Below are 14,857 nucleotides of genomic sequence, written 5' to 3'. Positions count from 1 at the left end.
TTCGGCTGCCTTCCCACGACCCCCTCCCCACCACAATCACAACGATGGGAGGCGACAATCCCCCTTCGTCCCTCTGGGCGAAGTGGGGCGAGGCAGAATCGAGGGGTCTGAACGGGGGGGGGGAGGAAGCGTTTTTCTTCCTCCCCCCAGAGTATTGGGAGGGCCCAGAAAAGCGGGAGGACCAATGAGAATTCCCCCTTCAGCAGCCTCATCGGTCTCCGGGCAGAATCTCCCTTGACTTCATCCACAAGAGAAGATAGTTCCGAGCGCAGAGAAAGTGGGAGGGGGGGTCCCTACAGGCTGGGGGGGGGAGGCGCAGCTCAAGGGGGGGTTTCATGCCAGCCCTGGAGGGGCGTGTGGGCTTCCTTTGCTCTCCCCCCACCGATCCGGCGTGGAGTCGGGCGCCAGTGGACGAGAAAAGGGGAGCCCGCCTCCCTCTTCTCATGGGCTCTTGGATGACGTAGTCACTGGATGGTGCCGATCTTAGAGAGCCAGGAAGACCAGCCACCCCGGAGATCTGAGCGACAATTGGAGCTTAAGGCTCTTTCTGGTTCTTCATCCTTTTTGCTGATCCATCACAGGCATCATCCACAGCATCCCAATGTAACTACATCCCAATGTAGTTTAGCCCCCCCCCCCCAAAGCCCTAATAAGCAGGTATATACATAAAAGTATGCAGGCTATTGCTATAATGCATTGTAAGCCGCCCTGAGTCTACGGAGAAGGGCGGCATATAAATTGGACTAATAAATAAATTGGGACTAATAAATAAACTCCTCCCAAAACTTGTTTACTTGGTGGGTTATTCATTTACAAGTTATAAGAAAAAAATTATAATGAATTTCTTGCCCAATTATTCCTGCCCTACGCAAATAACAACAGAAAATGCAACTACTACAAAATATTTATCCCAAAGCAAAGACAATAATATTGGCTAAAATCTGGGTACAGTAGAACCGCTGGTCACGACCAAATTCATTCCGTAGCTGTTTGCAACCCGATTTGGTCGTCACCCGAACCTAATTTTGGATATTTGGTGCTTACAAATAAAAAAGGCACGGAAGAGGAAATCGACCACAGGAAAAAAAAATTGTGAATTTTTTTGGTCAGAACCCAATTTGGTTGTGGTCGGAAGCATTTGTGACCAGAGCTTCTACTGGACAGTGCATTGTATGAGGAAGGGAAAGAAATTCTGGCTTTGTGTGTGTTGTTGCTGCTGCTTCAAAATGGGAACACTCTTAAGTAAAAAGTGTTCTCCCACCCTGGCCTATACCCTATGCGCTCCTTAAAGAAGATCCTTTCCAGATTCCTTGCTCCAGAGCAAGCCTCACCAACCTTTCGGACCTCAGGGACCACTAACTTCATAATTTTAAATCCCATGGATCACTAATATGATCTGCCTAATGACTGGCTAGATGGGCATGGCTAGGTGGTCATGTGACTGGGTAGGTGTGGTCAACTCAATGTCACTCACGTTGAGGGGCACCTCGCTGGCCGCTTCTCATCCCTCTCCTCCCAGCCCCTCTTTGCCTGCCTGCCCAGGCTCCTTACTGCCCCAACAGGAAGCAGTTGTTAGAGCTAAGCAGCCACCATGAGAGAGTTGGCTAAACAGCTGGCTCAATTCAAATTGGATCTGACCGAGGCGGCTCAGCAGAAGCACCTCACTGAGGACTATGAGCATAGGCTTTCCAAGCAGAGGGAAGACCTGCGGGAGTGCGAGGCCAGTTACCGGCGCACGGAGGCTCAGCAGGCTGAGATGGTCAGCCAGTTCTAGGCCATGATGCAGTCCCACTGGAACATGGCCCTCTGGCTCTTCACCACCAGTGGCACTTCCCTCCAGCCTTCACTCCAAAGCCACACATCTAGAGGCTGAAGCAGACCCCAAGTCAGAATTTCTGCCCTCCTATGACCTGCACAAAAAGGGGGAGACTCTGCAGCAACACAAGCATTCATTGCATGTATCCAGCCCATGGGCCGTAATTTGAGAACCCCCGATTTAGTGCAATATAAACAATGCAGATAAATTTTCTGCAGACCACCACAATTTTCTCACGGACCACCAGTGGGTCCATGGACCACCAGTTGGTGACCGCTGCTCCAGAGCACACACTTTTCTTTACATACAGGAACAATCCCACTCCTTCAGTTTGAACATAGATTTTTTTCCTTCCAGCATTTATAGAAAGCTGAGCATCTTTGAAGGTCTACCACATCGCCTTCAATATATTCTTCTGCAGAATTTCCTGACCTTCCCTTGTTCATGGCCTTGGATCTAATCCACTCTTCTGAAGCTCAGCGTGAAAACACTGGTTCTTTTCCATTCTTCCTCCTCTTGGTATCAAGAACTCGAGAAATATGGTCGCTTCCCCCCAGAATCCATCCATCTTCACTTCTAGCTGTCTCTCTATTGGTAAGCATTGGATTGAGAGCAGATCCCTTTATCCCTTTTCTGAAGTCGTCAACCAGAGAGGAGGAACCTTCTGACTCTCAACAGAATTAGAATTCCACCAGATGTCAGAGTGGCTGAAATCATCTCAATTGCTATGAGGTGCCTCTTATAAACTTTGGAGACCTGACACCAGAAGTCCTTGCCCAGATATTCTGCCTCCCAGATGGTCTATTGAGAATTATCACTTCCATTTCTTTGATTTTACTTTTGCCCACTCTTTAACAGAATTCACGTTTTCATCAGTGAACCTGTGTGCAGGCCAGTGGTGGGTTGCTACCGGTTCGGTTCTTGTGAACCAATAGAAACGGCAGCAGGAGGCTCCGCCCACCCACCCGGACGCCATCAAATACGATCTGCGTATATGCAGAAGCTTCTGAGCATGCACAGAAGCGCACACTCCCGTTGCGAACTAGTAGTGAAAGTAGAACCTACCCCTGGCGCAAGCATATTCCTTCAATGTACAGTGTAAGATTCACTTTTGCTGACATTATTTCCTAAGTTGCTGTCTTCCAAAACTATATGCCAATCATAGTTGTCATCCCACCAAGTTTTAGTGATGCCAGTGACCAACTTATTTGCCTTTCTGTATTAGAATATTAAGTTCACACTGCTTGTTTCTCATGCAGATAGTCTTCAATGTATAATCATTTGTTTATCAATGGTTTAAAGTTATAAGGGCACTGAAAAAATGTGATTTACAACACTGGTCCTCATATTTAGAGTCATCAGCATCCTCATAGTCACAGAATCAAACTCTGGGCACTTGGCAAGCAGCAAGTATTCATGGCAGCTACAGTATCCTGGGGACATCAGTTCACCAGCTTCTGACAAGCAAAGATAATGGGGGAAGCCAGGATTCACTTAAAAACCACATTTCACTCAACAACTGTTTTTTTTTTTTAGGGTGGCAAAAAAAAGTTGTAAAATTGGGCACAACTCATTTAACAACTGCCTTGCTTAGCAGTGGAAATTCTGATCCCAGGTGTGGTCATAAATTGAGGATTACCTGAATTCTGTATGTTGGGTGTCAAAACAACTGAGATTGAGAACATCATAAACACAAAGCATAAACTAAATCACTGTATTATTATTATTTTTTGGGGGGTGCAACAGTGTTGACACATTAATATGGCAAAAGCCCATTCAAAGCCGATTCCTCTTATATAAACTGCCCACCCCTATTGTTAGAAATCTTCCCCCACCCAGTAAATTCATTCTCTCTTGTGACTGTAGGTTTCAGGTTTTGGCAAAAATCAGGCTTAGGGCAGCCAGGATTCATGACTCAGATTTTGTTGTTATTGTTGTTGATACCAAGACGACAAGGTGTGCATAAAAAGAACCAGGTAAGTCTAGTTTAGGCAATCCCACTAGAGGGGATGTTTGCATAGGAGGGAAGCTGCCTGCTTCACTGAAGCTCTCCCTGCAATCCACACGTGTATGTCTGAATCCTTTATGTGAAGCAAGGGTGCTGCTCTTGCTAAACGTCCACTCATTCCTATGGCTTCTCCCCCATGTGGATCCTTTTATGGGACATGAGTTCACTGCTCCTCTTGAAGGTCTTCCCACATTCCATGCATTGATATGGTTTCTCTCCTGTATGGATGTTTTTATGGGAAAGGAGGTGGCTGCTTTGACGGAAGCTTTTTCCACACACTGCACACTTAAATGGCTTTTCCCCTGTGTGGATTCTCCTATGGCAGGTAAGCTGGCTGTTCCTTCTGAAGCTCTTTCCACATTTCATACATTTATATGGTCTCTCGCCTAAGTGGATCGTTTTATGGGAAGTAAGTTCACTATTTTCCCCAAAACTTTTCCCACACTCTACGCATTTATATGGATTCTCACCGGAATGAATCCTTTTGTGGGACGTAAGCTGAGAACTCCAAGAGAAGCTTTTTCCACACTCCATACATATATATGGTCTCTCTCTCGGGTGGATTTTCCTATGGGAAGTGAGCTCAGTGCTGCTCCTGAAGGCTTTTCCACATCCCAAGCATTTGTGTAATTCTTCTAATGTGTGGATCCTTTTATGGGAAGAAAGCTCACGGCTGCCTCTGAAGCTCTTCCCACATTCTATGCATTTATATGGCTTCTCTCCTGTGTGGATCATTTTATGGGAAGCCAGCTGATAGCTCCAGAAGAAGTTTTTCCCACACTCCATACACTTGTATAGTTTCTCTCCCGAATGGAGTCTTTTATGGTAAGCAAGCTGGCTGTTTCTTCTGAAGGTCCTCCCACATTCTATGCATTTATAAGGTTTTTCTCCTGTGTGGACCCTCCTGTGGGAGGTCAGCTCACTGCTTCCCCTGAAATCCCTTCCGCACTCCAGGCATTTATAAGGCCTCTCCCCGGTGTGGATCCTTCTGTGGGAAGTCAGTTCGCTGCTCCTCCTGAAGCTCTTCCCACACTCCAGACATTTATAGGGTTTCTCTCCTGTGTGGATCATTTTGTGGGAAGTGAGCTGGTAGCTCCATAGGAAGTTCTTCCCACACTCCATGCACTTGTACGGTTTTTCTCCCGCATGGAGTCTTTTATGGTAAGCAAGCTGACTGTTCCTCCTGAAGCTCCTCCCACATTCAGAGCACTTATAAAGTTTTTCCCCTGTGTGGATCCTTTTATGGCAAGTCAGGTCATTGCTCCAGCTGAAGCTCTTCCCACACTCCAGGCATTTATAGGGTTTCTCCCCTGTGTGGATCCTCCTATGGGAAGTAACCTGGCTGCTGCTCCTGAAGTTCTTCCCACACTCCCTACATTTGTAGGGTTTCTCCCCCATGTTGATTCTATCACGCAAAGAAAGAATGAAAGTCCAGCTGTAACTTTTTTCACCTTCCCTGTTCTGATCCTCTTCTTCTTTAGTGGGGGTTTGATCATGTTCATTTAAATCTAATTTTTCTCTGAACGTTTTCACACTTTTCCCAAAACACTTTGTCCTTTTTCCTTTGGAAAGGTGCAGGGCTGCTCTGTCTTGAAATTCATCACACTGAAAAGCAGAAAACTTTCTGCTTCCATACTTTGACTGGTTTCTCTCGTGACTTTTTAGTTCCGTTTGGTCTCTTCCTTCTTTGCGTCTGAGAGCTTCTAATATTTGCCTATAGCACGTGTTCTCTTGCCCAACAGTATCTTCGGAGAAAAAGAAAAGTGTGTGTTTAAACTAACAGAAGGGAAAAAAAATCATCAAAAACATGATTGAGAATCCCAATTCTGCAAGTCCCCAAAACCTCTGTAATATTTTTATAGGCTATTCTGACCTACCTAAAAAAATCTGACTTAAAGCTTATCAAATTTATCAGTCAAGAAAAGATCCTGAGTGGCAAGTAGAGCTCTGCACAGCAAAGACAGTAACCCAGGGCTGTCAAACTCCCGGCCCTCCACGCCCATGCCCAGAATAGTGAAGGGGGGAAAAGTCCCGATATGTCATGTGACGCTGCTGTGACGCCATGAGTTTGACACCCCTGTAGTAACCCCCTAGAAAAAAGTATTCCTTTGATCTATTAAAAACACTATGTCCATATAGTCCAGCCCCATAACCTCAATTACGCCTGACTTCACTAGGCATATGATTTGCTGCATCCAGTTTGCTCTGTCCAATCACAAGGATTAGTTTCAATTGTCAACAAAGGGAGGCTGTAGCCCGTCCCCTTTATAGCCCTGTCTCTGCCTCCACCACTGTCCCTCAACTACTCTGTACTTCAATGTAAAGTGTCTTGGAACCAGTAGAGGAGAATTTTTGTAGAATGGATCTTCTCCTTCTCCCAGATAGGAGGTATGGTTGGGTTTATGCCAAAGAGCAGGTTCTACAAAATGCCTTTTCTACATGCCTGTGCCCTTACCCACAGAGGCCACATTCCTCAGGTTCTCCCTCATGACTTCCCCATGGAGGGCTTTTTGGCGGGGATCCAGCTGAGTCCACTCTTCCTTGGAGAAACACACAGCCACCTCCTCAAAAGATACAAGACCCTGGGAAAGAAAAGAAAAAAACCTTTTCTCCATTAGTAGTCCAGGATGGCTTTGCAACTCATACTCTTTGTTCAACAAATTCCCCAAGTAAAGATTGGGTCTTTATTGTCTAAGAGAAAAGAATATACGTAGTTTGATGTTGAGCTGAGTTTGGTGGTTTGATAGCAATCATTTCATTACCTGGCTCATCAACATGAGTCTGAGGTTTTCTCTCTGTTTTTATACAGTAGCTTGTCCTGCCAGTGTTGGATGGTGGAGGGGGATGATTTTTTTAATAGCTCCTGGATTACAGTATTATTTTCTGATTATTTGTCTGGTATGATTTATTAACCCAAATTATAAAACTTTACTATTAAAGTGAATATGGGCAGTTTACAGATAACTATGCAATCCATACAAAAAAAGACAAGATTAAAGAGTTAGAAAGAGGGAGGGAACACCCTTCAGCCACCAACCACCCCCAGGATTGTGTACTACTCTTGGATCTCTGTGCCAGTTGATAAGAGCATGACTTGAAAGGGATCTCTTAATAAATTCTGCCACATGCCATTTCAGGCTGCTTTAAAGAGCAGTAACGCTGTTGAGTCCCAGAGGGAGAAAGGACTTCAAGTGATCTCCTAAATGTTTCTCTCCTACCTGAACTGGAGGTTCAGCCACTCTTTCAGTTCCACCAGGAAAAGGTGATGATCCTAGAAACAACAAAGATATACTTTGATTTCCTGCATGGGACCTACATAGAGCTAAACTCAAGACAATGTAGGAGCATTGAGACATTTCTTGAGAATGTCAGGTCCCTTGGAAAGGCTCCCTTTACCTTCTGAGGTGTCCCAATTTGGATCTTCTTGAGGGATCCCCCTGAAAGGCAGCTCTTGAGACACCTCTGACAGATCCTTCCTCCGTTTAGGATGCCTGGGGATGGTCTCCAGAAAGGACTGCTGCACCTGACGTACCTGGATACGGAAAAGAAAAATAAAGGTTCTGATAAAATCTCTCAACTCTGAAGACTCCGTTGCCCCTTGATGCAGATGGAACAATAGAGCAAGTGCCCCAAATACATATTCTGGGAGGGAGGGGGGGAGAATGGAGAAAATGCTCAATTCAATGATACTCTTGATTAATGCATAGCTTTGGAGAGAATGTTCTCTCACCTGCAGCTCTTCCTGCTGCTGCTTCTCTGCCTGGCTCAACAGGAAGCCTTCGGCCAGGGCCACCGCCTGGGCGCTGGTCTCCGCACCACACTCCCGTACCCAGTTGGCCATCTCTGCAGGAAGCACGGCCAGCAGCTGCTCCAGGATCACCAGGTCCAGCATTTGCGCCTTGGTCTTCTTCTCTGGCTGCAGCCAATCCCGGCAGAGCTGATGGAGACGGCTGCACATTTCCCGCGGGTTCTTGCCCCACATGTCCAAGGGCAGGAGGCCAACCTTCTCCCTGGTGGTTTCCCGCAAAGCATCCCGCAGCTCCTCCACCTTCTCCCAGAGGGCTTCCTTCAGGGAGGAGTTCTGCAGGGCGCTCCTCAGGGAATCCACCCGGGCCAGCAGCTCCTCTGCCTGCTTCAGCGTCTCAGACCAGAAGGCCAGTGCCTGTGTCTCCAGGGCCGCCGCTTTCTCCCACAGGAGATGGGCCTCCTTCACAGGTGCCTCCTGGCCAGCTCTACGGAGGGCCGCCTCACCTTGCCCCAGCGGCACCTGCTGGAGGGTTTGGCGAAAGGTTTTGGCTTCTCTCCGGGCCTCCTCGGCCTCCTCCAGTGGGCCGGCCCACAACCCCTTCTCCAGGCAGGCCACCTCCCAGCAGTCCGTCTTCCGCAGCAGCGCCTCCGCCTTTTCCAGCATCGGCTGCAGTCCTTCCAGCGTCGCCTCCCGCAGGCCAGTCCGCAGCCCCTCCAGCTCCCTCCGCAGCGCCTCAGAGCTCTCGGCCCAGCCTTCTTCCTCCAGGGCCTCCCGCAAGGCCAGCAGCTGCCGAGCCCGGGCGCGCCCTTCCTTCCGCACCGCCCGGCCCAGCTCCCGCAGGCTCTCCCAAAGCCGGTCGTCCAAGAACGCCGCCAGGGCCACCTCCAGCTTCCGCGCAGCGCGCACCGGCCGCCCCCGGCCCTCGGCCGCCTCCAGCTCCGCCACCACGCCCAGCAGAGCCTCCCGCAGAGCCGCCACCTTCTCCACCGAAGTCGTCGCTGCAGCTGCTGGCTCGGCCGGCATCGGCGGGCTCGGCGACTCTTTGTCCTCGCTCGGCGCCTCCTCCTTCGCCAGGGCCGGCGCGGCCGCAGATCCTTCGCTTCCCGCGTCAGGCGCGGCCGCTCCACTTGTACCGACGCCGGGCTTTCTCCGCCGGGCCCGCCGGGCTGCCTCGCGCTCCCCGCGCGCCTGGAACCAGCGGAGCAGCGCCATCTCCAGCCTCAAGAAGCCCTGGAGCCGCTGCTGCTCCGCCTCCGAGAGCGCCGCGTCCCGGGCAAGCATGGCGTCCCTGCCTCGCCGGGCCTCGCTCAGCTGCGCCCGGAACCGCTGGAGGTTCGGCTTGCCCAGGTTGACCTCCCAGCGCCACCGCGCCCGCACCGGCTCCGAGACCCGCTGCGCCAGCAGAGCCTCCACCTCGGCCAGCCGCTCCGGGGAAACCTCCGCCGCCGCCATCGCCAATACTGCTGCGCGCCCCTCCCCCCAAACCCCCCCCAAACTGCTCCGGCCGCGAGAGCGCGCACGGCAAACAACCCCCCTACCGTTGGCGAGGAAGGCGGGGCGGAGCAACTCTGAGTCCCGCCCCTCCGCCGATTTGGCGCGCTGCCCTTCCGGCTCCCCCCTCCCAACAGCCGCTTTCTGGGACTTCAACTCCCAGAATTCCCTCCTCAGCTTCTCGCTCCCCCTCCGGAGTCTTCTGAACGCGCCAACCCGCGAATAAAAGGCCTCTGGCGGTTCTTTTCGGCGGCGGCGCTCTTTGACGCCCTGTTCCCGCAACTAAGGCTACGCAGGAATCTTCTACACTCCTCGGCTGTCAAAAAAGTCAAGATGGCGATTCAAACGGTGTCATTTTGGCTTTCTTGATCTCATCAGCGCACCTTGAGAAAACGACTAAGCAAAGTAATAATCCGAAATAAAAAAGTATTTTTTTTTTTAATTTATGTGGTTTCGGCCTCATCTCGAGTCGGTTTGGGTGATTCCCCTCACGGGGCATCCATCCGTCCCCTTCCCGCCCGTTTCTTCTTCGGCCCAATTTTACCTCACGAAAGGATTCAGTCTTATTCGGCCTCCCCTTCTCAAATTACCGTTTGAGGTAATCTCTCACTATGATATGCTGAGGTAACCCGGGGTAAAAAAAAAAAAATAGCAGGTAATCATACAGACCAGATAATATGGCATTATACGTACAATACATACGCCACATATGAGGTAACTTTAAAGTTGATAAAAACGAGGTATTATCAGCTTGAGGTGGCCAAAGAGGTGGAAAACAGGGAATAGCCGAGTTAAACTCGAAGCCAGGAATCAAATTAGCTTTTATCTCGTAATTTAAGGATTCCCTCTTAATAATAAGAACCGTTATCCGCTTTTTATCCGCTAATTCACACACCTTCACCCCGTCAACCTTCCCGCCCTCTCGCTTCAGCCGCGCCTGGCACCGGTATATATAGTGGGAGGCGGGGCCTCGTCGCGCTGCGCTGATTGGCAGCTCTCCAATCCAATCGTTACCTGAGGATGGCAGCCTCTCTGCCTGAACGACTTTAAGATGGGTGGAGTCCAATTCCCATGTCTGACAGGGAAATTTCCCCCTCACCCTTAAATCCCCTCAGGTGGAGAAAGGCGTTTCTAGACCTCTTGAAGGAGGCGGAACCTGGAATGAGCAAGATTTTGCCTGATCAGGAGAAAAGATTGCTGAACCCCCCCCCTCCCAAGAGTTGTTGAATGGGGGAGCAGAGTCCCAAAGGGCAGGGCACGGAAGATGGAGGGAAGGCCAGTCTCAGTTGCAGAGCCAGAGGCTCTTCTCAAACGTGCCTCAGTATCATGGACTCTAAACTACCAGGTGTCCTCTTCAGGGGGGGCGCTGTAAAAGCCCTGAAAATAGAAAAATAAATGAAAAAGGGTTCCTGCATACTCAATTCCCCACTACTGAAAGTTGGCAAGCATGCCCAGAGATGCTTAATCCATCCTAATCCCGCAAGGACCACAAGGCTAAAAGAGACATAATTTCATAAAACAAAATGTTTATTTTAAATATTTCAGGGGACCCAAGGGGCTTGGCCATGCACTCAAGAGATCAATCCAATTTGAAGCTGTCCTCGTTTTCCGCACGTGCCTTTTTTCCCAACAAATCCAATGATACTTTCATCAATCTTTTTTTTTTCAGTTTAACATTTTTATTGAGTTATAAGATAAAATAAGATACCAAATACAAAAGTAACTAGGAATACAGTGGGGAGGGAAGAAGAAGAGGAGAAGTGAGGAAGGGTTGGGAAAAAAGAAAAACTGACTACCGACTCCCTCTGTTGCAGTAAAATAAAGCATTAACATCAAATCACAACTTTTTATTTTTCATAATAATATAAACAAGCCATTCCTATAATGATCGTTCAGTCTAATCAGTGTAACCCAAAATCAAACTTTCATTCTTTTCCACTTCAAGCACGAAGTGCAGAAACGGCGTCCGTGTGGAAACAAAAGTACTTATATTCTTTTCTTTAATCAAAATAGTCAATTTTGCCATTTCAGCCAACTCCATCAACTTCTGCAACCATTCATCCATGGGAAAAATTGAAGTGTCCTTCCATTCTTTGTGCATACAAAAGTCTTGCTGCTGTCAACATATATAGTAACAGTTTTTGGGTTTTTTTGAGACTTCCATCAATCTTGTGATAACCCCTTTGGGTTGTCACAATTCTTGATGATGCGATACAATTGTTATCATAACATTGGCTGATTTGAAGGGCTGTCAGGGGCCAGACGGAGTGGATTTATTCCCCGTCTTCCCCAAGGGAAAAAGAGTGTGTGTGTACTATTGACCACCTGAGATCTGGGGGGGGGCACCTTGCATTGGATTCAGAGACCAAAGAATCTGTCCTTGGATCCAGAGGCCCCCCCCCAGCAGAGCCCATGGGGGCTTGGAAAACATTTTATAGAAGGAGAACCTTATTAGCAGAGGTAGTCCTCGACTTACAACATCGGTTAAAGAGAGACTTATGGCCATTTTTCACATTGATGCTGCAGCTTCCCCATGGTCACGTGATCAAAATTCAGACCGTTGCTAACTGACTCACATTTATGACGGCCACAGTGTCCCCAGGGTCAGTGGCGACCTTCTGACAAGCAAAGTCAACAGGGAAGCCAGATTCACTTAACAGCCGGGTTACTCACCGAAGAACTGCAGGGATTCACTTAACTACGGTGGCAAGAAAAGTCGCAAAATGGGCCAAACTCACCTGTCTCACTTAGCAACATGAATTTTGGGCTCAATTGTAATTGTAAGCTGAAGGCTACCTGTACTCCGGTAACCACAAATCAGAGGGAGGCCGATAGTGGAATGAGGGGGAGTCCCTCTCCATCCTTCTGAGGGAGGGGGGGAAGAAGGGGGGAGACCACGTGGGGATCAACACCTCCGTAGGTAACCGGATCTCGCAAGATTGCAACAGCGAGATCAACGGCCCCAGGCCTGCCGGAAAAGCCAGGTCTTCACCGCTTTCCAGAAGGCCAATAGGGTGGGGGTAGTCCGGATCTCAAGAGGTAACTGGTTCCAGAGAGCTGGGACAGGAGGGAGAGGGGTTGGGGGGGTGTCATCTTACACCTTGCAGGTTATTCACCTGGTTTGGCAGCATGAAACAACCATGTCGTCTCACTTATCCGCCATTGGCCTCATTAAAAGGTTATCCGAGTCATTAAAATGGGTATAAACGAGGGGATGGTGAATGTCTCAACTGCACTCTTGGGTTTTTTGGACCCAAAGTGGGAGGGGCAGGGGGTCCTGGGGGCTTCCTGGGGATGCTGCCCTGGTGGGGGAAGGGTATTAAGTGCCCTTCTGCCACTTGGGTACCTGGAAGTGAAGGTGGGAAACTCAGGAGAAAGAGAGAAGCTGAATATCCTGGGAATGGAGGACAGGAAAATGGTTAGAGGGAGGGAGGGAGAATTGTGGAGATCGTGGAAAAGATAAAGAAGAGAAAGAGCTTGGATGAAGGAGGCAGTGGAAGCCAGAAGGGTTTGCCAGAGAGAGAGAAAAATATTTACTTACTTATGTATTTATTATTTTATTATTTATTAGTCCAATTTATATGCCGCCCTTCTCCGTAGACTCAGGGCGGCTTACAATGCATTATAGCAATAGCCTGCATACTTTTTTGTATATACCTGCTTATTAGGGCTTTCGGGCCCCCTTAAGCGCTGTTGTTCTATACAAAGTTGGCTTATTGCCCCCACAATCCGGGTCCTCAATTTACCTACCTCAGAAGGATGGAAGGATGAGTCAACCTTGAGCCTGGTGAGATTCGAACTTGCACTAATTGCAGGCAGCTGGCAGCCAAGTGCTAGCACTTAACAGCAGTTAGTCCGCTGTACCACGGAGGCTCATATTATTGACCTTTTTACCAAAGGTGCCCTCCTCTTCCTCTCCTGCTTCTTCAAAGTCCTCCTTTCACTTCCATGTCTGGTCACAGGGAACACCACAGTTTGTGTGATTCTGAGCTTTGTGGGTAGAGACACAGCCCAGTGTCTGAGCATCTTCTCCGAGGCCTTTGTGGCTGCTTTGCTGGGGGTGGGAGGGGGGCATCTGTGGGGGTCTTTCTGGGCTGCTGGTCCCTTTGGTGAACGGTCCAGGCTCTCGTGCAGAATTCACAAGGCTCACATCATTGGAGGGCCTGCTTTAGAAGAAGGCGGGACACCGAACAATGGAGAAACAGGAGATTTGATAGGTGTTTATAGGGACACGAAGTGGGAAACTCTGGCCATTTGATGGGCTGGCAGCCAATTGGCCCCTTCATGGGGGAGGTGGAACCTTTAGACAATGGGTGTGTCCCAGGGGGAGGGGGTGGAACCTTGGGGCTTCAGAGCTGGTCACTCTATTCCCCCCCCCTTTCTCAGGGCTATACTAGGAAGGTCTCTTTAGAAGTATAGGATCTCCCGCTCGAGTGTTGGAGCATTCACAACTTCTGGAGGAAAGTCCTTCCACTGATTAATTGTTCTGTCAGAAAATTTCTCCTTAGTTCTAGGTTGCTTCTCTCCTTGATTTGTTTCCACCCGTTGCTTCTTGTCCTGCCCTCCGGTGCTTTGGAGAATAGCTTGACTCCCTCTTCTTTGGGGCAGCCCCTGAGATAATGGAGCACTTTGCTGGATCTGTTTTCTTCATCACACAGACGGTTGTGAAGGTGAGCCGGCATCCCCTCAGCCCCGTGGTCTCTTTGGTGGAACCTGTGATTTTAATGTTCTGGGCTTGGCTTTCGCCATCTACAGATTGTGTAATTGTGAATTGATCCGCTCGTTAACATTTATTTTTAGAGCAATGGCAAAAAAGAACTTGCGGTGACCTCAGAGCGATTGGTGGACGTGCAGAGCGGCAAAATATTTGTGTCGCCCGACGTGCCCTTCCCCAGGGGAGGCCTCCCTCACATTTGTGGCAACTTTACGGAATCTGGTCTCAAAGGTGCTTTTTTTTTTTCTTCAAAAGGCAGCTGGACTGTTTTGTCCTTGAAGAAAACGTTTCGCTTCTCATCCAACAAGCTTCCTCGGTTCTGATGGGGGGTGGAACGCTTGTATTTCTTTGCAGTCATCTGGTTGTTAGTACTCTTCCTGAGAGCTCTTGAGGCCACCATCCTATTAGAATCTATCTTTCCACCCCCACCATCCAGCCGAAACTGATGAAGCTCCTTGGATGAGAAGCGAAATGTTTTCTTCTTCGTCTTCCTCAAGGAAAAAAAACAGTTGTTGCCTTTTTTGGGGGGCAGGGAGAACACCTTTGGGACAACCATGACAACCGTGACCTGGATGACTGACAGTCTCCACAGACAACATTCACTATCACGAATAAGAATTAACTAGGGCCTGGTGGCTCAGCAGACTAAAAGCATTGTGATTAACACCAGCTGCCTGCAATTACTGCAGGTTCGAATCTCACCAGGCTCAAGGTTGATTCAGCCTTCCATCCTTTCTAAGGTAGGTAAATTGAGGACCCAGATTGTGGGGGCAATAAGCTGACTTTGTATAAAATATACAAAAGGATGAAGGCTATTGCTTAACGCATTGTAAGCCGCCCTGAGTCTCCGGAGAAGGGCGGCATATAAATCAAATTTTTTAAAAAATAATAAAAATAAATAAATAAATAAATAAATAAATAAATAAATAAATAAATAAATAAATAAATAAATAAACTATATTTGTTAACTTGGTTTTGGGGTCCATGTTTTGACCCTCAGCTGTGTTGTGTTAGGCAGAAACCCCAACCAATGTGGAGTGGTTGTGAGAAAGGAGTGATTCCAGGGGTGAAATCCAGCAG

General features: G+C 48.7%; 1 protein-coding gene across 1 annotated transcript; it reads right to left on the bottom strand.

Moving 5' to 3' along the window:
- Window positions 1-769: 769 nt before the first annotated feature.
- Window positions 770-9,983, bottom strand: LOC117657480 (uncharacterized). The gene is made up of 5 exons (XM_034405616.3): window positions 7,555-9,983; window positions 7,221-7,356; window positions 7,043-7,095; window positions 6,280-6,406; window positions 770-5,569 (listed from the first exon to the last, which is right to left on the bottom strand). The coding sequence occupies exons 1-5, from the start codon at window positions 9,022-9,024 to the stop codon at window positions 3,945-3,947; spliced, it is 3,411 nt and encodes a 1,136-aa protein (XP_034261507.2). The 5' UTR covers window positions 9,025-9,983; the 3' UTR covers window positions 770-3,944.
- Between the last annotated feature and the right edge of the window lie 4,874 nt (window positions 9,984-14,857).

Source organism: Pantherophis guttatus, chromosome 2, assembly GCF_059756535.1.
Source record: "Pantherophis guttatus breed Tessera chromosome 2, ASM5975653v1, whole genome shotgun sequence".
Classification (NCBI taxonomy): Eukaryota; Metazoa; Chordata; class Lepidosauria; order Squamata; family Colubridae; genus Pantherophis; species Pantherophis guttatus.
Note: the sequence above shows the minus strand (reverse complement) of the source record. Positions and strands in the feature narration are given on the sequence as shown.